Source organism: Neolamprologus multifasciatus, chromosome 1 (genome assembly GCF_963576455.1).
Source record: "Neolamprologus multifasciatus chromosome 1, fNeoMul1.2, whole genome shotgun sequence".
In the NCBI taxonomy this organism is placed as follows: Eukaryota; Metazoa; Chordata; class Actinopteri; order Cichliformes; family Cichlidae; genus Neolamprologus; species Neolamprologus multifasciatus.
Window position 1 is genome coordinate 20,356,586 of NC_140439.1, and position 22,830 is coordinate 20,379,415.

At 40.9% G+C, this 22,830-nt stretch overlaps 2 protein-coding genes across 17 annotated transcripts in view; one reads left to right on the plus strand and one right to left on the minus strand.

The window, feature by feature from the left end:
* Window positions 1-8,538, minus strand: part of mical2a (microtubule associated monooxygenase, calponin and LIM domain containing 2a) — a 39,326-nt gene extending 30,788 nt beyond the window's left edge. For 5 of the 13 annotated variants that reach the window (XM_085142144.1, XM_085142056.1, XM_085141909.1 and 2 more), the window contains exon 1: window positions 8,424-8,537. The gene's annotated coding sequence lies outside the window, so the exon portion shown is untranslated. The other 8 variants (XM_085142230.1, XM_085142205.1, XM_085141837.1 and 5 more) reach the window with 7 other exon arrangements.
* A 16-nt stretch (window positions 8,539-8,554) lies between these two features.
* On the plus strand, window positions 8,555-22,443 carry dkk3a (dickkopf WNT signaling pathway inhibitor 3a). Of its 4 annotated transcripts, none has more exons than XM_085142543.1 (8): window positions 8,555-8,669; window positions 15,889-16,138; window positions 16,364-16,435; window positions 16,522-16,581; window positions 17,352-17,444; window positions 19,928-20,072; window positions 20,155-20,311; window positions 20,426-22,443. In XM_085142543.1, exons 2-8 carry the CDS (start codon window positions 15,941-15,943, stop codon window positions 20,511-20,513), a joined length of 813 nt encoding a protein of 270 aa, XP_084998669.1. In that variant the 5' UTR covers window positions 8,555-8,669; window positions 15,889-15,940; the 3' UTR covers window positions 20,514-22,443. The 4 variants fall into 4 exon arrangements, with proteins under 4 accessions (XP_084998669.1, XP_084998760.1, XP_084998828.1 ...); XM_085142634.1 differs by lacking the exon at window positions 8,555-8,669 and adding an exon at window positions 14,949-15,064; XM_085142702.1 differs by lacking the exon at window positions 8,555-8,669 and adding an exon at window positions 15,201-15,512.
* The last annotated feature ends 387 nt before the right edge of the window (window positions 22,444-22,830 follow it).

Below are 22,830 nucleotides of genomic sequence, written 5' to 3' on the forward strand. Positions count from 1 at the left end.
CACCTCCACAGATTTTTGGGAAATCTACTCTTAATTGTCAACAACTGACAAGCAAGAACTACGATGAGCGTGATTAATGATACACAAGCTTTAATCCTACATGCATGGCAGGAGACTGTGATTGGAATATTGTTGTATATTCATGGGGGGTTTTAAGCTTGTGTAATGTCTTCCATTGCCTGTATTTAGTCATTTTCTTTGACATTTGCATTAAAATAATCTTTTGGGCTGCTAAGTTACACCACAAAATGAACAAAAGAAACTTCCATTGTCATCACTATTGTCTGTTGCTGTATTTTCTCTATGCAATGACATCATTTTACTCTAAACTTTGGTGAGTGTTCAATAAGCTCTCATGCCCTTGGTGGATGGCTCAATCAAAGAGATGTTTACTGCATTTATGTATTCACATTACAGTCTAAGCAAAGTGGTAAAACAGGCACCCTTATTGGAAACATCTGCTATAGGAGCCTGCGAGGACTAATGAAAAGGTACTACTTACTGTCTTCAGAGCCAAGTCGATGCTCAACACTCTAACTGCATTGTCTCTGGCAGAGTCCTATGACTTCACCATCCCTGCCTGACAGAATGGAAAGTCACTTGTGGGCCGACACAGTGAATCCGCAAAGCAGCTGTAAAAAATATAACTAATGACAGATGAAGCAGACTGAACGCACATGCACACACACCATACACGTCTTATGTCTAACCATATAATGCTTAATAGGATTGGAGATTTTGATTGCATGTAGGTTTAAGTTTCCTGTGTGTTTAGAAAGGAGTATAATTAAGTGAAACTACCTTAGTCGTTTAGTGATTAATTGTAAAGAGGCTGGTTTTTATATAGAAATAGCTTTGGTTTGTTTGTTTTAATTATCAATCCAGGAAGTACTAATATCTGATAAATTGTCAGTGATGTCACAGTACTTTGTGCAATCATTTTGTTGTAAAAAAAAGAAAAGAAACAAAACTCCTGAACATGTAATGCTTGTTTGGAACAGTGGGCAAGAGAAAGGCTCTTTTCTCTTAAAAAAGAACTTGTAAGCACAGCTTAGGTTTGCAAAGTTGCATCTGAACAAACCACAAGACTTCTGGAAGAATCTTCTTTGGTGAGACAAGACCAAAGTGAAGATGTTTGACCATAATGCCCAGCACCACATCTGGGAAAAACCGAACACAGCATATCAGCACAAACACCTCATACCAACTGTCAACCAAAGTGGTGGAGGGGTGATGATTTAGGCTTTTTTTGTTTTGTTTTTTTGCAGCCACAGGACCTTAGAGTTATTGAGCCCACCCTGACCTCCTCTATATAACAACTTGTTCGAGAATCAAATGTAAGACTAACAGTAAGCTTGGCCTAAACTAGGTCATGCAAGAGGACAATGATCCCAAGCACACGGCTCTCATGTTGGGTCACTGGAGCAGGTAGCTCTCCAAATTTGATTTGGCAGATTCTTGTAAAGAAAAGTGGGACAAAATTCCTCCACAACAAATTGACAGAATGACACAATCCTACAGAAAACGATTACTTTAAGTTCTTGATGCTAAATGTGGTTTTTCAAGCTCCTGAATCATGCGATGTACTTTGTTTTTCACAGTACTGTGAGAACATTTTATCTCATTCCTGCGTACGGATGAGCATGCAACTGAGTGTCCTACATATAAAATGAAAGCACTGACGTGTCTTTGAGAGACACCGCCAGGTATCAGTTTTCAGTATGATAAAGGAGAAATCTTAGGAATGTGAAAGCGTACCTGCAACACCTACACAACAAAAATCTTTAAATCTTTAAACATGTCCTCCTACACTACTCTATAAGATATATACTTTCTTTGTCTGTGGCCCTCAGGAACATGCTAATTTGTTACTAGCAAAGCAAGAAATCATTTTTTTTTAAAAAGAGGCATAAACAAAACATTTTGTACACTATGTAGTATGGCCTTTGTATACCTGTGTATCTGGAAAAGGAAAAATGGCACCAAAGACGGGGGGGGAAAAGCAACAACGATTCATTTACTTGTGACTTTATGGTGTCAGTTTGTTTGTTTTTTCATTATTATTCAGTTGAATCAATTTTCTCTCTAAATTTTCATAGATATGACATTCACACTGGCCACTATTTTCCCTACTGGCAACCCTTTTTCTTTACTTTAAGTCAGTTGACTTCTGTTTGCTTTGGCTTCATTGATTTGATGAGTCTGCTTAGTTGAACTGGCAGTTTAAATGATCTGCATGTTGATGTTATAGACTTTGGGTGGATGTGTATATACCACATGAGGTAAATGAACAAAGAAGGAAAGGAAAACAAACGTTCAAAACCACCATGAGAAAACTACAAGGCTTCTAACATAAATCCTTTCAACTAAACAAAAATGTGAATACAAAACTAATAATAATGTTGCGCAAAATAAGTAAATAAATAAAAACACCGGCCCACTTTAACCCATGACTATGCCATGCCATTTTGGCTCTTTCATCTATCTTTATGTGACATCCCCTGGTGACTAATAGGCGAACAGGATTTTCTTTCCTGTGTTGCTGTTTAGGCTCACATCGGTGTGATGTTTAATGGCCCGCAGTGAGGAATTAATAACTTCCCTCAAATGACTTAAAGCAAAATAAACAAGGCCATTTTGAAAATGTAAGGCATGAAAGTATATACTTGTCAGAAAAATGACTACTCAAGTAAAGTACAGAGACATAAAAATTCTACTTAAGCACAGTAATGAAGTATTTGTACTTCGTTACTTCCCACCTCTGCCTAGTGGTGGCTGAGGTTTGCAGTATCAGTTTCTCAATGAAGAGACCTCCACTCAGATAAAAAACAAACATGTGCACACTAGGGATGTTCCTGGCAATTAATTTCATAGTCGACTAAACGGGGGGGGGGGGGGGGGGGGGGGAGTAGACTAACTAGCTAGTCTAAGACTAAGAAACACTCAACTATCATGTTAAATTCAAAAACTGTTTAATGGACTATGTCAAAAATTGATAAGAAAACAATTTTAAACCATTTATGACATTTTTGGTGTTCACATTGCACTTTTAGACTCTATAAAACTAAACATAGACCCAGAACCATGGACTGAACTACCAAGCTTCTGGTAGATCTAGCTCTACGTCATGCCCAGAAAATAGCAATATGAAGTAAAATAGACATCAGTGCTCCCACCAAAGAAGTCATCAAGGAGGTTTGATTCACAGTCAAATATTCCAACTTCCACTTTAAACCAGCGAGCGTGCAGTGAGTAACATTTAACCTCATTCTTTTCCTACAGTGAAGGATCTAGCCTACCACAATCTGTGATTAGTGGTCATAAGTGGACGGATATCCTCTGAACATGTGCAACAGTATTAGCTCATATGTTTTTTCAAAGCCTTTTTTCTTTTTACATGTAAAATTATTAACAGGAACAGTAACCTATTAAGATACATTAGATAACTTGATGGTTGAGAGAAAGACAGGATCTCCAAAAGGCAAACATCAGCCAATAATAACAGTGGACTGATACATCGTTCCGACTCTAGTGCAGACTGTTTGGAGGTCAAAGAGTGAGCTATATCTGGGTTTTAGCTACACAGGCAAAGCTTGTTAAAAAGATCAATTCAGTGGCAAATTCCACAGAAGTCTGACAGTAAATAAGTACAGAATATCAATATTTTTATCCCTAAGAGATACTCTTAACTCACTGAGTGTAAGACAATCAGTGATTGAACAACACCATGTGAAAATGGTTGTGCTTTAAACCTAAAGGCAATAAATACAATGTAAGAAACTGGATCAAGTGACAATGCACTGTCTTCATTTGTTTCTGCAGAGCACAGAGCTTCTGGCTATCAGGATACAATAGGAAGCTGACAACACAAGGAAAACATTGAGAGTGCTGGGAAATGCACATACTGTAGTGCCGTCAGCCAGCAACAGTAATTACAGACTGGATTGAAGAAAACCAGGAAGGAACCCTCTGTAGACCTGATAAGCAGGCAGCTTGCCTCTGAAAACATTGCACTCATGTGGACTTCAGCCTGTGGGCTCTGCCCTCCACCAGGCCCCAAAGCTCCACAGTATTATCTCAGCTCTCAAAAATCTGGCTGCGTGTTCAGGCAGCATTGCCAAAACAAAGGAAGATTTGTCATGAGATAGGTAGAAAGACTCACAGATCACAGTATACATCAGTCAACTTCAGAGGGGGAAAGGTCTAAATTCACTCAAATGGGAGCAGACTTGTGAAGCTTCGGGGCTGCTTTCTGGAGGCCCATTTGACCTGCAAGGGATGTTCTCCACATGGCTCTATCAGAGAATGATTTATCAGGAGTTGCACTGACACCAACGATTTACAGGAGCAATTATTACATCTACCTACACGTTATTAGAAGTCCTTACAGTCTCCTTAATAAACCAATAAACGGACTCACGACAACCTAACATTACATATCAGTGAACTTGGACCACTCACACCACAGAGAGGCACATTAAAGGTTTGGACAGCCGTGTATCACTGCCTGGCAGGAACAGCAGCTTCTGTACGCCAGCAATCATGAAAGCTAGTCTTGGAATAGACAAGTGTCATGTTGCAAAAGAAAACAGCACATGATACGAAAGGACATCGTCACAAGCAAAAACATGTAAACAAGAGACTCTGTAAACTAGATTAGCGCCAGAAAAACCCACAAAATTGCACAAAGTTCAACCCAATAAGAGTCAGAGTCTGGTACCATCAGGCTGACGCTTCAGGTGATGCACTGCAGCAACAAAGTGCCCAATCTCCCTGAGACGCCGCTTGTCCAGACTCTTCCTGTGGAGTACGCCTGGTTTCCTGTGCAGATCAAAGCTTGGATGGAGTCAGCAGCTGTAAAATTCCATCTCTACGGTTTTTAGGGATAACAAAGGTGTTTTTAAATTGGCCTCTGTGCTGTCATAGAATACCTGTTAATGATGTTCTGGGTAAAATTACTACAGCTGTGTCGGTCCTTCAGTGGCTCCAGCTTAACTGTGTTTATATGCGATATGTGCCAATGTTGCAATGTAGAAATGGGGAAGCAGAAATGTGTTTGTTTGCTGTCCTATTTTAAGCTGACCTGAAGTGGCAGAGATGACTCCTACGAGTCAAATGGGAACTTTAACCATGGCGCCGACGGGCCACGCAGAACGACGGGCCGCACCTATCTCCCAGAGCTCCTGTCTCTTTTAGTGTAGCTGATGCCTGGACACATGCGCCTGTTTTTTATGCTGTGGAACAAGGAAGGAAACATATTGCAGAGAGGAAGGAGAAAGTTTACAACACCTCCCTGGCAATAATGACTACAAGCTTCCACTCTGGGTCAGTGTATCAGGCTGTGTGAAACTCATTGTTTTTACTGTACCGCACATATTTTTAACAATTCAGTTCACAAAGACATTCAGTGATTTTAATACTCGACAAGCTCACAAGTAGATGTCTTGATGACTGTAACCATCTAACCTAATCCTAACCAAGCAACAAACACTGTTTCAGAGGCAGAACTGTGAAATGTATTAGCACAATCACGACCTTCACAATCACGAATATGATTCAAAAGTCCCACAGTTTCACCAATCATTAATACTAAAAAAGGAACAAAACCATTTTTTAAAAAAGGAATGGAGGAAAGCCATCCACTGTGGCAACTCGTTAAGGGAGCAGGGGGCAAATTTCCCTTCAACTCAACCTGACTTCATATTTTTCACCTGGGTGCCTGCACACCACCTGCAAGATAAGCCCCTGTTGCACAGATCTAGAAACTGCTCACCAACCCTGTTCCACCCCAAAGATCCTTGCGGCCTCTATCAAACATTAAAAAGACTAAAATTCAAATTTTCATTTGTTAGATGTTTGACATCTGAGGATACACATATTTCAGATCAGATGGTTTTGGTTTTTTTTTTATTACAACTTCACCTACTTCAAGTCTAAAACAGTTGAACTCAAGCAACACTTATCATATGAAGAACAACTTGACCTTGACCATGACCCTGATCAGGTGACCCTGAATCCTCCCTTAGTTCGCTGCAATAGGCCTAGGCTGCCAGGGGCTTCCCACAATGCACTAAATGTTTCGTGTTCACTCACCTTCTTCACCCACTATGTGCTTCACACCACTTTTCATTTAATCATTAGTTATTAATCTCTCTTCCAGAGCAGGTTTTTTGTGTTGTCTTCCTTCCCTCAGCCCAACCTGTCATCGCAGATAGCTGGCCCTCGGTGAGCCTGGCTTTTCCTGTTAAAGGGACTTTTTCCTTCCCACAGTCTAACATTCACACACTTACACTCCAGTAGATACATCTTGCCCAAGAATACTTTGGCATGCGGAGTGGAGGAATCAAGGATTGAACCACCAGCCTGATCACCGAGCATGAGCCACAGCTGCCCTTTAATGTTTAACACAGAAAACAGACAGGGAGCGCATGCAGGTGTAACACTCAAACACTCCAGCAGGCCAGTGGATTTAAACCCAGGCTCTTCTTACTGTGAGGTGATTACTAGCGCTTACTAGTGTTGACCATCACTCCACCATGCCACCCACTGTGCGTATATAAATTTACCTGTTTTGTCAGGCAAAGGTCTTAAAACCCTGATAACTATCCTGAAACTAAAGACAGACTTTGGTCTATTAAATAACGTTTCTTTTAAATCCTTCATAAGGACCATAAAACTGTAGTTCCTCAGTTGGCACCATGAGTCAAGGGGGTTGTGCAGCTTTCTGCACTCACTAAACCTCCAAGGACTGTTGTTAGGTTAAACTCCAGTAAAGCTGGTAATTGCAAACTAAAAATGAAATGCTGCCATGGGAATTTGCAGATGTAAGCTACTGAACGCTGTCACACTCATTTTTTCCCCTCAACATTTTGCCAACAGTAAAGTGGCAGTTTAAAAATGGGGACGTTTGTATGCCTCTGTTTCACCAGTCAGTTTGTTGCACTGGTTCCTCATGTGTTACAATGGTTCAAGAATTTGACGTACAGCCCTATTGCTGCTTGATGTTTGTGTATTCTTTCAGATGTACAGTACACTTCAGTGCTAAAAGGAGACAACCAGGAATCACAGATGAATCTGTCATAGCTCACCATGTTTGACGCACGAGCGTCAAAGCCACTGAGGCAAGAATATACAGTTTACTGTGACTTCCAACGCATTTTACATCATAATGCATGAAGCCAAACAAAGGGTAAATGAAGGGGGAATTCGAGCGAGAGGAGAATTCTGCGGTTGCACTTCGATGTTGATGCAGAAAGAGGTTGTTTACTATAAAATACAAAGTCCAGCAGGGATTAAAACAAACAAACAAAAAACCACTCTTTCCATGCTGGAGAATAATCTTTCATTCTCACAGTTCGATGGGCAAACGTAAGCTGTATCTAAACTTCACATTCTTAAACTACACAGGAAATGATTGCTCACACAGCACTAGGAAGGAACGCTACCGCTATTTGTATGACTCTTTAGAGCTTCCAGAAAACTGTGACTCATGAATCATCTCCCAAGCCATATGAAACATCGCAGGCGGCGAGCTCGTGCAGTATGTTGAAACTCATGAAAGAAGGATAAACAAATTAGTCCAGGCTGAAGAGCTTTTCCCTGCTTCATCAGGAAGACCTGCTACATCCAAGGTCCAGCTGTGTGTTAACTTGTAGTTATACTGCAAAACATTAACAGGTGGCTTCTGCCTCTCATTGAGCTTCTTTTTAGTAGCCGGCCTGTAAAGGCTGCCAACACCACACCTTTCTTTATTATGCAACGTATGTCGGTGTGCAGCTCAAAATAAATAAAGGCTGAGGTGGTATTTAGAGTCTAGAAGCCACTGAGTAGGTGGTTGTGAGAGGAAGAGTTAACTAACCGGCAGCTTTACCTTTTTGAACTTCGATGCATAGAAAAGATCTCATTCCGGGTTTTAAATAAAGGTACCTGGAGTCATGTTTGACAGGCTGGCACGCTACACAAGATTTATGGCTTACAGCAGCACAACAACACCAAAAACAAACAAAACAAAACTAAAGTAGGCTGGGCGAAGTGCAGATAACCTTTTTTTGTTATCAGGGAATAGGAACGAGCCTCTGTCAGATGTCTGACTGCTCTCAGGCAGCCGTCAACCTGGAGGCGATATGATCACGCTTCAGTTTTTGGCACCAGTTCAGAAAGCTCCAACGACATGAGAAACAGTGATCGTGGATAAATCAGTAATTATTCCACCTACGAAACAGCATACAAAGTAATGACTGGAGTGAATCCTGGATTTCTCGCTAACAGCGTGCCTGTCATTCATTCCCGGTGTAATAACTGCTAACTTTGATCACGTTGCTTAACAGGATCAAAAACTTCTATCAGGTGTCTCACGGTCACACCTCCCACAGCTGGCACTAATAACATCAGAAACGTACACAGCGTGAAAGAGCAGAACTTACCTTGTGCGCCTTTCTGCCTGAGCTTACGGTTAATCGAGCTGCGGGACTGCTGTGGAAAGTAAAGTGCGTCCTCAGTCAGACTGACAGGCAGTAGTTTCTGTGCAGCTGCGTCCAGCGATTAAGGGGCGGTGCTCTAACGTGGGACACATCCCACGTGGGCACAGCGCCTGTGGCTGCTGTTTAATCCACACTTTCTCAGGGAAGCGCACCACTCCGCCGACCACCTGCTGTCTGCGCAGAAAGCAGGTGAGAGCTGCCCGCACAACACACTGGATCCACCCCTGGATAAAGGATTACCAACGTAAATAAATACTTCAAATCAAAAATACTTTTATTTATAAAGATGATTAAGTCATTATTACTGAGGAAGATCCAACTACACTAACTAAACACATCTAACTAAACCTGTAAATATCAAAAAGTTATTCGGGTGGAAGAATCTCTTTTTACACGAGACTACGAGGCGCCAGAAACTCCACTTAGTCAACACTGTGGGTCATGTTTTGCAGCTTGTCAGCAGGAAATGTACAAAACCACAGCATCGTGGACAAAACCTGTGAGCAAACCATTTGAAAAAAGGCTTAAAATAGGCGGCAAGGACAGATATAGGTTTATTTTTAAAGTGCGTTGCGCCATCTTGTGGCCTGTTTTTGAAATAGAAAGAAAACTACCACGTCTCACGCTTCTGTTTGAGCGGGTTTCCACTGGTACGCTGGACCGGTGAATACCGGGGTTGGTTGACAGGTTGCTTGTTACTGCCACATCAGTGTGCAGTGTGGATTTCTGTCACACATATATCACACATTTGACCTGACAATAAGCCCATTTTGCAGTTCTGTTTGTGGAAAACTTTGAGATGAAGACATATTTTGTCAGTTTCTTGGGTCAGAGTGATGTTTTTTGTGCGTGTTGTTGTTGTTGTTGTTGTTTTTTTAATAGCTCTTAAACAAAATGAGTCATTTCAGGGGAGACTTCTTTGAAAGAAAAATGAAGACACGACTAAATTATTTATTTTATTGGTGACTCCTTTTTTTATATATTCATTTATTTTTGCAGGACGTTTTGTGGCGAGCCCAAGAAAGCAATGTCTATCAAAACTGTTCTTTTTTTAAATTTTATTTTAATGCTTGCCTTTTTTTTAAAAAAAAAAAAAAGAACTTTATTGGACAAACAGTGAGTATACAACATACGAACAGATGAAGTATACAAAAGAATAGAACACGAACACACAAAACCAGGGGTAAAAATAATAATTATATGAATACACGCAAAAATTCACATATATATGATGTTTTAAGAGCTTTTTTGTTGGTGGAGTCTGATACTGATTGGATGTACAATTCCACATCCTTAAGAAAATGACAGAAATATGGTGTTTTATAAGTAAACTTACATTTATGAATAAAAAATTTAAAAGTATTAACAAATTTATTACTGCCAAAACTTATCTCACAACAATCGTACCCCTGGAAATCGAGGGGTTTACGTTTGTCATGACTGACTTGTGTGAATCTTACATCAAGACTACCAACATTCAAATATCCAAAGCGGGTGTTTAAATGTTGGTAGTCTTAAACAAAACCTTTCTTATTGGATAATTGTTTGGCAAAGTGTCAAATTTTATTTAGACTTTTTACTTGCCTAAAAGTTATAATCCTACTGAAGAAGCCGAATAGTGCACATAAATTAATCATCAAAATGCAGTCAAGCAAAAAAAGAAAGAATACTAATTAAATTAGTAATGCTACCCAGTCATATGGAAAGATTTAAGACCAATGTGTGACACATCTTTATTTTTTTACATTTTAATGTACATAATGATTATTTTATTAGATTTTTATTTTTAATTTTTGTTTTTACATTGATTCCACCAAATACAAACACAAATTAAATATATGCTGACTTTCTAGATGTAAGTAAATGTAAATTATATAATCTATAAAATGATGTAAAAGTATTTTTTTATTGCTTACAAGTACATCTGTAACGGAGTTAAAAATACATCAGAAAAACATGCACTTACCTGTTCTTAATTATTATTTTAAGTGTGAATTTTATCATTTTTTTTTATTATATTTTATTTTGAAAACCCAGAAACCGGATCTCACTCTAACGTTTAGAAGCTGCTAAGGCTTCCGCTCCTCACAGCGCGCGCTTGCACTGTGAGGGTAGGTTCTGTAATGAAAGGCTCTGGCATTTTTATGGTTTCTGGTGTGAATGTTGTTACATAAGTTGTACATGTCGATGTATATAGGTTCATATTGATATTAGAAAGTTTCTGTGTAACCAAAACAAAGGCTGGTTGCTGTTAAACAGTGTTTCTGCCGTATTTATGCTCTTTGGCAGTAAGCTTTTGTCAGCCCCCTAGTGGTTGCTGCGCATAGCAGGAAATGTGTTTGATTTACTGTTTTTCTGTGCTTTTTGTGATGTTGTTTTACATTGTAGGAGCTACAATTGCTAGTACCATCAGAAGACACCTGTTGAGTGTGTTTTGTGTCTTCTGCAGGTATGTGAGCCGTTAACAGTCATCTTGTCTGTAAAGCACAAGCAAGTGAAAATGTAGTGCGCTACCGTTAATTTTTCACTAGAGGGAAATGTTTAGCCGGTGATACTGTTTACTGAGACTTCTGTTATCCTGTTATTTTGTTTTATACAATTGTGAAATGTATTTTATTAGTCATAAGATTTCTTTTTGTATACAAGTTCAGTGTGACAGACTGAAAAATGGGAGAAATTATTATTTTCCATCTTTTCTTCATTAAAAAGTTAATTGTAAGTCTGTCGAGACAGCGCGCGCTTGCACTGTGAGGGAGCTACAATTGCTAGTACCATCAGAAGACACCTGTTGAGTGTGTTTTGTGTCTTCTGCAGGAATAAATTGTGAAAAGCCAACCTTTCTGAGCGTCTGTGATTTTTGAAGAGCTGGAAGCGTTACACATCCATCCATCTGCTTATGCCGAGCTGGTTTGCGGGGAAACAGCCTAAGCAGAGAAGCCCAGACCTCTCTCTCCCCACCCACCTCCTGGATGGCCGAACTCATCACCCTTCAGAGAAAGCTCATTTCCGCCGCTTATTTCCGTGATCTCATTCTTTTGGTCACTATCCACAAATCATGACCACAGGTGAGGTTAAGGATGTAGACCAACATTGAGAGCCTAACTTTTACTCTCAGCTGTCTCTTTACAACGACAGACTGATACAGTGGCTGCAGTGATGCAGACGCTGTATCAGTCCATCTGTCGAGCTCCTGCTCCCTTCTCCCGTCACTTGTGAACAAGACCCCAAGATACTTAAACTCCTCCATTTGGGGCAGGAATTTGTCCCTGTCCCTGACAGAGTCCAACACCCACCGGAAAAAAGTCTGACTTATTGCCAGCTGTGCAGACCAAGCTCTTGCAACAGGTTGCATAAGCATTTAGCTTATGCAAAGACATCCAGTTAGTGGGGACAGGTTAATTGATCAATGTAAATTGCCCATAGGTGTAAATGCGGGAGTGAATGTGAGTGGGACTGGTTGTCTGTCTCTGTGTTTTAGCGACAGACTGGCAACTTGTCCAGGGTGTACCCTGCCTCTCGCCCTATGACAGCTGGGATAGGCTCCAGCGCCCCCCGTGACCCTGGAAAGGATAAGCGGAAGCGAATGGATGGATGGACTTTTCATAGTCACTTAGTCACTAAAAGGAATGGGCAACCAGTGAAGTGAAGCTAAAATAGGGGAAATGTGCTTAAACTTTCGAGTGCCAGATAACAGACAAGCTGCAGTATTTTGCACCCTCTGTAGATGAGTAATGTATGAAGCACTGACCCCTATATAAAGTGCACTACAGTAATCCAGCCGAGTGCTAACAAAGGCGTGGATAACTGTCTCCAAGTGCTGCCATAAAAGAATTGGTTTTATTTTAGTTAACTGCCTCAGTGGAAAGAAGCTAGATTTTACCACTGCCTTAATCTGACCGTCAAGCTTCAGTTCAGAGTCCACTTTGACCCCCATGTTTGTGACAGTTGGCTTATTATGCAGGGCCAAGGAATCTAAATACACATTGGGCGTCTCAGTGGGGCTACCAAAAACCATCACCTCAGTCTTTTTGTCATTGATTTTTAAAAACTTAAGAGACAACCAAGCCTTAATGTCATCAAGACACTGAAGTAATGGCTGTACGGAATATGTGCCTTTTTTCTTTAGAGGGACATAGATCTGACAGTCATCAGCATAAAAGTGAAATGCAATGCTGTGTTTTCTCAATATAAAACCAAGAGGGAGCAGACATAAAGAAAAGAGGAGGGGCCCTAGAACTGAGCCCTGTGGGACACCGCACAAGAGATGAGCGGAGGACAACACATGGGCTGTATCCCAATTCAGGGTCTGCAGCCTTAAAGTACGCTGCAGACCCTTAACGGTCCACAAGGGCCGCGTACTTAAAGACCGCTAAGGCCGAAAGTGCAAGGCTTGTGAAATGGGACGGTCTAGCCACCGTTGCGCTGCCCAGGTTGCCTAGCAACCATGATACTAGCTGGAAACGTTTCATACAGCATTGTTTGACAGGAATGAAGGAGAAAATCTTTTGTTCATTTGTTTGTTTGTTTCTACATGAGCTTTGATCATTCTCTGTAAGATTAAGGTCAGCTGTTGAACGTGTATACTTTAAAGTAAAGGCTTTAAAACCAAGTTAGTACAAACTTCACTAATGTCACATAACTTTGCCGACATGTGGCCAACAGTAATGTTTTAATGTTCTTCGTTATTAAACAATTGCACATAAATAAGTGACATAATATTCAGTACTTACTTAAAGTTTACCACACCCACCGCCGCGCTACGCATTCTGGGATATGTTGAGCCATGAAGTCTACACCGCCACATCCTTAAAATTCAGGGACATGAAGGATGCATTTTTTTTTATTTTAATTTTATTGCTATGTCTGGTTTTACAGCACTTTGGTCTACCAGGTGTGTTTTTAAAGTGCTATATAAATAAATAAATGATGATGAATGATGATTTGAGGGCCGCATTTCGAGCAGCCTTTGAATTGGGACAGCCTTCGTCGCGTCGCTGTGACGTAATCGGCCTTAAAATGCGGCCTTTAAGGCTGCAGACAGCCATGGTCACAGAGACTGACACAAAAAGTTCACTCTGCCAAGTAGAGCCTGAACCACTCCAGTGCTGTGCCTCTTATGCCCACAGACTGCTCCCAATGAGAGAGTAAAATGGCACGATCCACTGTATCAAACGCAGCTGTCAAATCTAAAAGCACAAGAACAAGACAGTCGCCAGCATCAGTAGCTAAAAATCTGTCATTAAATTTTTTTAGAATGGCTGATTCAGTGCTATGTAAGGATGTAAAACCAGACTGGAAAACCTCTAGTTTGCTGCCATGTCCCAAAGAAACAATAACCACAGACACCCAAGAAATAACTGTGGATTATCCCAACGAGATCTCCAAGGGAAAACTGCAAACTGCGAGAGAGTACTTACATGTTGAGGGGTTGTCTCAATGGACTCCTCAACAAAAGAAGGAATTTCCTTCATGTTGATACCTTTGCCGATTCAGAAACGCAACTTGAGGGAAAAAAAACAAAAATCTGGAGGAGGAATACCAAATACTGAAGAAAGAGAACATGGAGGTGGAAAACGTTATGCAGCCTCAAGAGCTGTAAAACATAAAAAGCCACTATGCACAGCTGGAGAAAAAACAAAAAACCTAAACAGCTGGAGCACAAATATGAAATAATGGAGAGAAAGATGCATCTGAATGTGGCGGAGCTTGAAGAAAAGCTGAAAGATGCCCACTTGATAACTGAAATAGAAAATGACTACAAGCAATATCAGCTAAACAAACACATGGAAGCCAAACAACAACTGCAGGAGAAATGTCAAGAGTTTGAGCTGAAGAACCAAAGGCTGCAGAATAGAAATGCAGAAACAGGAGAAAACAAAACAAGTGGAAGACTACAAAAAAGGAAAAAACATTTCTGGCTCTTAAGGTCCAAGTAAGGTGAGGATGAGACCGAGAAAAAAAAGAAAAGAAAAAAGTTTTTCTCCGGGTACTCCGGTTTTCCTCCCACAACTCAAAAAACACAAAACATAGGCAAATTGGCACAGAAGGATTTTCCTAAACAAACAATAAAAAATTAATTGGCAAACAAACTTTGCTGAACATGCCTGCTTCTTTGGATAACTTTAACTGTAAAGCCTATTTGGCTATAGGTTTGAAACCTGTGTTAGAGTTAGTGTTAGGAGTGTGTAATAATAATAAAAATAATCATCCTCTTGTCATTGGGTACAGCTACAAGTGTACTTTCAGGATGTAGCAGATGTAAAAGCTGCATCTCAGACACTTCAAGCATCAGCATGTTAAATGTTAAAGTCGATGGCAATACAATGAGGTGAGTAGGTGAATTTTGTCAAAAAATGTGTGCAATTGCAGGACAGTCCAGGGATTATTTTATTTTATTTATTTATTTATTTTACGCACGGGAAATTGACAGATGGATTGGTGCTGCCCCTGCAGTGATGCGGACACTGTACCGATCAGTCGTGGTGAAGACTGTGGGTAGTGACGTGAGTAGAGCCGCTGCTGCTCCACATTGAAAGAAGCCAGTGGAGGAGGTTCGGGTATGCCTCCTGGTTGAAGTGTTCCAGGTATGCCCACAGGGCAGACCCAGGACACGCTGGAGAGATGATATCGCTCAGCTGGCCTGGGAACACCTTGGTGTTCATCCGGAAAGGCTGGAGGAGGTGGCTAGGGAGAGGGAGGTCTGAACTTGTCTGCTTAGTCTGCTGCCCTGCCCTGGTGGAGTTTCTTAATGTAGAACTCATTGTTGCAGCCAGGGGCAGCACAAAACTGATTTTTAGTTTTAGTGTACTCGTTTTCCTCTTTGTTCTCCATACTGTCAGTAGTTAGCTAACATAAACTAATGCTAGTCCGTTAGCCACAATCAACCACATGATGTCGTGTTCCCTACCGACAGAAGATGGCGCTAAACATGTTTTGAAAACTTTCTCAGCTTCACAGAGTGAATGTCCGTTTTTGAGAACAGGGCTCAATGATGACAGTTTACAGTTTTTCGTAACTGTTTTAGCAGCTAAGGTATACTTCCGCTTACATCACCAGCTTCTGTGTAAAACTGCAAGCACACTTGCGTTTAAAAAAAGTCAGGTTTGATGTGTGTTTTTTCATTTTATTTTTGTTTTTAACGGCAGTGAAGAAAAACCTCGTCTCTGTTTACCTGGGCTACTTCGAATAGTGGTTAAACCTGGCCGGAACTATGTTTGAAGTGCGCTGTTAAGTTGTTAACACACAATTAAAATAATGCGCACATTATCAAGTCGGCTTATTTTTCATTGTATGTATTATTTCTATTGTTATTTCACCTGTTAAGGGGCTGTCATGAATGTGGAGGTTTGAATGAAAAACCTGCAGTGACGGAAACATCAGCTGTGGTGACGCTGTTTGTGTTTCTCAGCATCACTGCCACACCCTCCTCGGAGTGCAGCAGCAGCATCCTCAGCAGCAGCATGGTGCCAGCCATCCTGCTCGTTTTGGCTGTCACAGCAGTCTGCAATGGCATCCTCCCTGAGATAGTGGACCCGGGCATTAGTCACATTCTGGAGGATGACTCTGCACAGGGACAAGCGGAGCCGGACAACGTGTTTGTGGAAGTGGAGCAGCTGCCAGAGGATCCACAGCAAAAGCCCGAGGACTCGTTTCACCAAGTAAGCAGCCAGTTGCACCTCTCACTCAGCTTTTTGCATGACATATAGCATTACCTAACTGCCTGTAGTATGTAGGATCTCAGTGGGTTGTATGATGAAAGTATTTTTTTTAAACACTTCAATCTCTGGACAAAAAAGAAGATCAGATGCAGCAATAAAGTAACATCAGAGTTATGCATCTTTTTTCCTGAAATCTGGCTTTGATCCTCTCCAAACTCCTTTCAGATAAATGAGGAGAACTCTCAGTCGAGTCTTCACAATGCAAATGCTTCTGATAAAGTGACTGATAAAGACCAGGTAGGCTAAGAAACAGTAAAGTAAAGTGAGGCACTGTTTGTTTCCCCTTGTGATTGAAACTTAATGTATGTCTCATCTTCACCCAGGAGACAAACAACATTACCACAGTCGACAGTTCTAACGACCTGGAGAACAGAGTCGATCACGTAAGCCCGTCCTGTTTACCTGCACGTTCAAAAAGAAATCTAGCTTTTGTATGACCTTCAGCTGCTCAGTTATCATCACTGAAGAGGTTGCATAACATCTTGGTGCACCATCACAGCCACTGACTTGGCACTATGTCAGCAAACGAATCAAAAGGGTATTTTTGTCTCCATTCAGCCCTTTTCCTGTGTACAAATAAGTGGTAAAGATGTCAATTCTCAAATGGTCTACTAGGCTTGTCATATTTAAATAAGTGATGATTATGTGCTTTAGGACTAAAGCTGCAAACACAAAGTGAGGTTATGTAACCAAGCAGTTTTGGACATATGGTGATTAACCATAGTCCAGTTGGGAAGCTTTCTGATAACTCAAGTTTCGTGGCTCGGGGTGTCACAATCCAACCAAAAGCATCAGTCCAAAATATCAACCTAGTTTTTCCTGTATGAGTAAAAGAATCTCCATTTATGTGGTTATCATCTTGCTACATTTACACACTGTCTCACCGTGTATTTTGGCAAAATCTGTTGGGTGATTTGATGTTAGACACAGAACAGAAAAACTAGGTCAGGTGTCAGTGTAAATAATAAATAGAACCAGAGAAGGTGCCGCATTAATATATGTTTTGTGCTTCAACACCTTCAACTGTACTGTGTTGTGAATGTGTATTCAGTTGAGAGTTTCTCTGGCTACAGCTGTCAGACCCATATTTAATATTTAAATGTAATTAGAAAAACGAGGTGGCCTGATGTAGTCTCGCCTCTCTCGTATTTAGGGATGCATCAGTGACGATGACTGTGGGAAGGGACGGTACTGCCTTCACGACCCACATAATGCCAAGTGTCTGCCATGTAAAGCGCTTGATATGGTGAGTCAACCTAAGACTTTCCTGTGGACGTCTTCACTGTTTTCATAATTCTGCTCTAAAGCGCACTGTTTCTCCTGTCTGACGCTTTCCAACACGCACAACACGATGCACTCTTACATCCAGCCTGCTGAGGTTTCACACTGACTGCATTGCAGTGCGTCCACAAGTGTAATTGGAGTGTGCTGTTTCCAAGCACTCTGTCCTGTGAGCATCTCATGAAAGGGGGGCAGGTTAAATAGGAGCTCTTCCCTTCCATCTGTTCTCTCGGAGAACATAGAGAACAAAAGCGATTCAAATCAAAGTCCTCTTATCTCATTGGTTTTATTCAGGACTCTGTTCTACCTGTGTTGCTTGTTCAGCTGAGTCTCAATTGGATATATTAGTGTTGATGTTGACGTATGAAAAAAGCAGTGGAAGATGATGGCAGCCTGCCAAACAAGGGTAGAGGGAGGATAAATGCACAGAGGACAGGATCTGTGTCTTCTCAAAGTCGCTGACGTGGAAAACTGTGACCTTGCAGTGTCTTAAGATGTGATATTAGGATCTCTTTCCACTGCAATCACAGATCTGCTGACCTGCTGATCTCATTTATATATTTATATATATTCTTTAAGTCAGCAGGATTGGAGAATAATTAACGCCATTTGTGCTCAATACAATTCAATTCAAATTTATATGTACAGCGCCAAATTATAACAACAGTTGCCTTGAGGCACTTTATATTGTAAGGTAAGTAAAAGTAAGTAAGTAAGTAAAATTTATTTATATAGCACATTTCACAGATAAAAATCACAAAGTTCTTTACAATAAGATCAGACATACAAGTTAAAATTAATTAAAAGCCCGTTTGTATAAAAATGTCTTCAGCTGCTTTTTAAAGGAGTCAGAAGAGTCTAGACAGCGTAAAGACAACGGCAGAGAGTTCCACAGCCTAGGTGCCAGTGCCTGGAAAGCCCGATCCCCACGTGTTTTAAACCTAGTACGTGGGACCTCCAGTAGCCTCTGACCTGAAGACCTAAGTGCTCGGGATGAAGCATGAGGTTTCAACAGGTCAGAGATATACTGGGGAGCTTCACCGCGCAGAGCTCTAAAAGTTACAACTAAAATTTTTAAATGAACCCTAAAATTTACAGGCAACCAATGAAGAGAAGCCAAAACTGGAGTAATGTGTGACCTCTTGTTTGTACCAGTTAAAAGTCTTGCCGATGCATTCTGTACAGACTGAAGGCGATCCAGAGCTGATTTGTTGAGACACGTAAAAAGACTGTTACAATAATCCAAACGAGAAGAGATAAAAGCATGAATAATCATCTCAAGTTCTGCCTTTGACACCAGTAGTCTGAGTTTAGAAATGTTTCTTAGATGATAAAAACAGTTCCGGACAAGTTGTTTAGAGTGTTTCTCAAGAGACATTGAACTGTCAAATATAACACCTAAGTTTCTGAGACGCGACTGAAATGAAGGGTCTAAAAAACTGATATGCTGCCTAATTTAGGTAAGGTAAAACTTAGAATAATACAACAGAGAAAACCCCAACAATCATATAACCTATTTGGAGGCTAACTAAAGGAGAATTCAGGGTCACCTGATCCAGCCCTAACTTTAGGGTTTATCAAAAAGGAAAGTTTTAAGCCTAATCTTAAGAGCATAGATAGTGTCTGTCTCCTGAATAAAAACTGCTGGTTTCACAGAAGAAGTGCCTGAAAGCTGAAGGCTTTGCCTTCCATTCAACTTTCAAATACTCTAGGAACAACAAGTGAGCCTGCAGTGCGAGAGTGAAGTGCTCTAATGGTGTAATACGGTACTATAAGGTCATTAGGATAAGATGGAGCCTGATTATTAAAGACCTTGTATGTGAGGAGCAGGATTTTGAATTCAATTCTGGATTTAACAGGGAGCCAATGAAGGGAAGCCAATATAAGAGAAATCTGCTCTCTCTTTCTAGTCCCTGTCAGTACTCTTGCTGCAGCATTTTGGATCACGTGAAGGCTTTTCAGGGAGTTTTTAGGACATCCTGATAAAAACAATTTACAGTAGTTCAGCCTAGAAGTAATAAATGCATGAACTAGTTTTTCAGCGTCACTCTGGCCGAGGTAATGCCATCCAGAGTAAGAATCTGGTTAGATACTGGATTTCTAAGATTTTTAGGGCCGAGTACAGTCACCTCAGTTTTATCTGAATTTAGAAGCAGAATGTTAGAGGTCGACCAGGTCTTTATGTCTTTAAGACATTCCTGCAGTTTAACTAATTGGTGTGTGTTATCTGGCTTCATGGATAGATAAGGTTGGGTGTCATCTGCACAGCAATGAAAATGTTTCCTATGCTTTCTGATGATACTGCCTAAAGGAAGCATATATAATGTAATTCTCCCAGGAATCTCAGTGTTGTTACAGGGGAGGTGCATGCTCTTTTAAAGCATCTGTGTTAGGAGAAGGGTTGCCTGCTGAATTGTTGGCTGTTTGCTCAAATGCTACTTTTCTTAGTCCTGCACTAAGGATGCAGAGTGCTGTGGCGAACAGCTCTGTGTGTGGGGCCAGTGCAGCCAAAATGCAACCAAGGGAGAGGCCGGAAGCACTTGTCAATACCAGACTGACTGCAGCTCAGACCTCTGCTGTGCTTTCCATAACGGTATGTAGTACAGCATGTGTTTATCAGTCACTACCTACACACCCCCAGAGAACTTACCTTTGTTTTTGTTTTGTGTGATTAGTCCTCCTCTTCCCCGTCTGTTCGGCCAAGCCTATTGAACGTGAGCGCTGCTTTGGTGCCTCAAACCACCTGACTGAGTTGTTGTCCTGGGGCCCGCAAGATGAGGGACCCAGGAAATATTGCCCCTGTGCAGGAGATCTCCACTGTCAAGACCTGGGGTGAGTGCAGTACATATAATCACATAAAACAGATTAAAATACTGGTACCCCAAAAATATTAAAGTTTTATGTATGTATGATGCTGTAGTATTCTCTTTTTTTTTTCCTCCACAGAAGAGGGTCAATGTGCCTGAAAGGAGAGGACTCGAGTGAAGAAGACCTGACAGACACTCTGTACTCAGAGATAGACTACATACTTTAGGCTCGGCTCAATTTATTAACATTGCCTTGTAAAAAGCTAGACAGACTTCTGAGCTTTTTTCTTTTTTCTTTGCAAAGAGCACTTTCTATTTGCCGGCTTCAGTCAAAGCAGTAAATATTTAGGGCATGGGAAATGGATGGCAGTATATGTAGTGCTAGTTGTGTCATCGGCATGTTGTTTGATGATTCTTTAATCTTTGTAAGGGAATTCTGGGCAAGAGGCACTTGAAGACAGCCACTTTGTAAAACACCTACTTGGCAAGTCCTTTGATGCAGCTTCATTTCTTTGTTGTTGCAGTCATCACAGTGGGGTGATGAAGTGCCTGCCCCCGTTTTCCTGGCATGGCTCATGTCCCCTTGGATTGTCGGGTTGCTCAAAATCAGTATGAATTTGTTTGGTGTAATCTCCTTTATCCTAGGATGAAACATGTCCACCATGATGGGAGTGGTTCTCTTCCAAGATTACATAATTACTGTTCATAGTTTACAGGGGGAAGGCTAAAATATGAAAATGATGTGAATCAGATGCAGTGGCCTCTGCAGTCTCCAGACTGTGGGAGATTTTGAACCGTCACTTCAACAAGGAGGGATTGCTTGGAAGAACTGAACATGATTTTTGGAGATAGAGACGTTAAATTATCTGGTGATTAGACTCCGACAGACCATCGTGGCAGAATGGAATCCCAGCGGTGATAGGATTTAGGGCAGGACCCCCAAGAGTCTAGACCCTGGTGGTGGCGAAGATGAAGACGAAGCTTGGTTGGAGCGCTGACTGAGGTGTCTGTAAGGTGGAAATGGGGTGGTTGCACAAATGAGTCTGAAAGGGAGAATGACAGAGAGCACAGTTTTAAACCATGGAAAGTGGAGGTTGATTGGCTCAAAGAAGGCAGACAAGAAGATGATTGGACTAGAGGGAGTGATGCAGAGAACAAAAAGCAGCCTAACACCCTGGAAAGCAGGTTGATGAGCAGATCTTCCATATTGAAGTTTCACGTTAGGCTTTCCATCATCATATAAATACTAAACGAGGGAATAACTTTTGGGAAGATGTTTCATCCCTGCAGCAGAGCTCTGGAGATCTCAGGGCATGCTGAGGCTGCTCTGGTTGGTCATGTGGTCATCTAAACAGAACGGCCTTATTTTGGTTTTGCCTTTAATTTGTCATTCTTCTGTATGTAAATCGTGATGAAAGAAAAAACAGGAAGAGTGTGTGTTTGCAGGCCTGTCTTGAAACGACAATTTACTTTCTTACCCTCGACAGCAAGATAAAAATAACTCTAGACTTTATAAGCTGCTCACTTCGCTGATTATATCTGATCACAGCAGATTGGAGTTGCTTCATGCACTGTATGAAAAATAAAACAGTAGGCATGTAGTTAGAACTGCTCTGCGTATAACACTGGCATATTTCAGTATGTGGCTTTTTCTATTCCTGCTAACATTTCAATAACTGCTGCCAATGACTGTTTAAAATCTAAGAAGCTTGTTTACTTTTCTAACTGTAGCTGCTTGAAACTTGTACTTGTTTCTTAAGTCAAGAAAGTATTTTTTCCCCCCCACAGATGCGTTCTTCTCACAACCTAGCCCTCAACATTTACATTGCAGAGACGACATAGAACCTAACCCAATGTTTTTGTGATCTATATTATACAGTTGTTCCTTTCTTTGATGAATCCATGGTGAAATGTTACCTGTGAGATGCTAAATTAAACTGAAGTGATGCTGTGTGTTCAGGTCATCTGAGCAGAATACACAGAAACTAGGAAAACAAATAATGTAGTCTCATGCAGTCAAGTTACCCTGCAAATCATTTTGCTGGGAGTGTTATACATACTGAATATTAATTACACCAACAATTGAAGTAATGTACTGCTTCCTAATATGGGATTCATAGCAAAATGCCATGTAATCAATAAACTGATAAACCACCATCAACTGTACTTTATAATCGCTCATTCACCAAGTACAAAAACCTGAGCTCAGGAGGGAAAGAAACTTTTTTTCTCCTCTTTTCTCTAACTATTTGAAGGTTGCAACTACCCTGATCAGATATCAGGATTATCATTAAAGACTGACCAGAATGTAGACCCCGTTTGAAAGTACTCAGTAAGACCGAGCAACGTTTTATACATTATATATTCCATAATATAAAAGAAGCTGGATTATTTGAAAAACAAAACTATTGGGAGGCAAAAATAAAGTAACCATCAGGATGCTCTAAAATGTATATAATCCGTTCAGATTGCCAAAGACAGGTTTATTGGGATGTGATATCCCAGTACGGGTTTGTGTTTTGGTAAACACTTCCAAATCACCAC

Coding starts and splice junctions, on each gene's coding strand:
- dkk3a (XM_085142543.1), top strand. CDS start 15,941: ATGGTGCCAGCCATCCTGCTCGTTTTGGCTGTCACAGCAGTCTGCAAT. Junction 17,445..19,927: donor CATGTAAAGCGCTTGATATG/GTGAGTCAACCT, acceptor TACTTTTCTTAG/TCCTGCACTAAGGATGCAGA. Junction 20,312..20,425: donor CTCCACTGTCAAGACCTGGG/GTGAGTGCAGTA, acceptor TTTCCTCCACAG/AAGAGGGTCAATGTGCCTGA.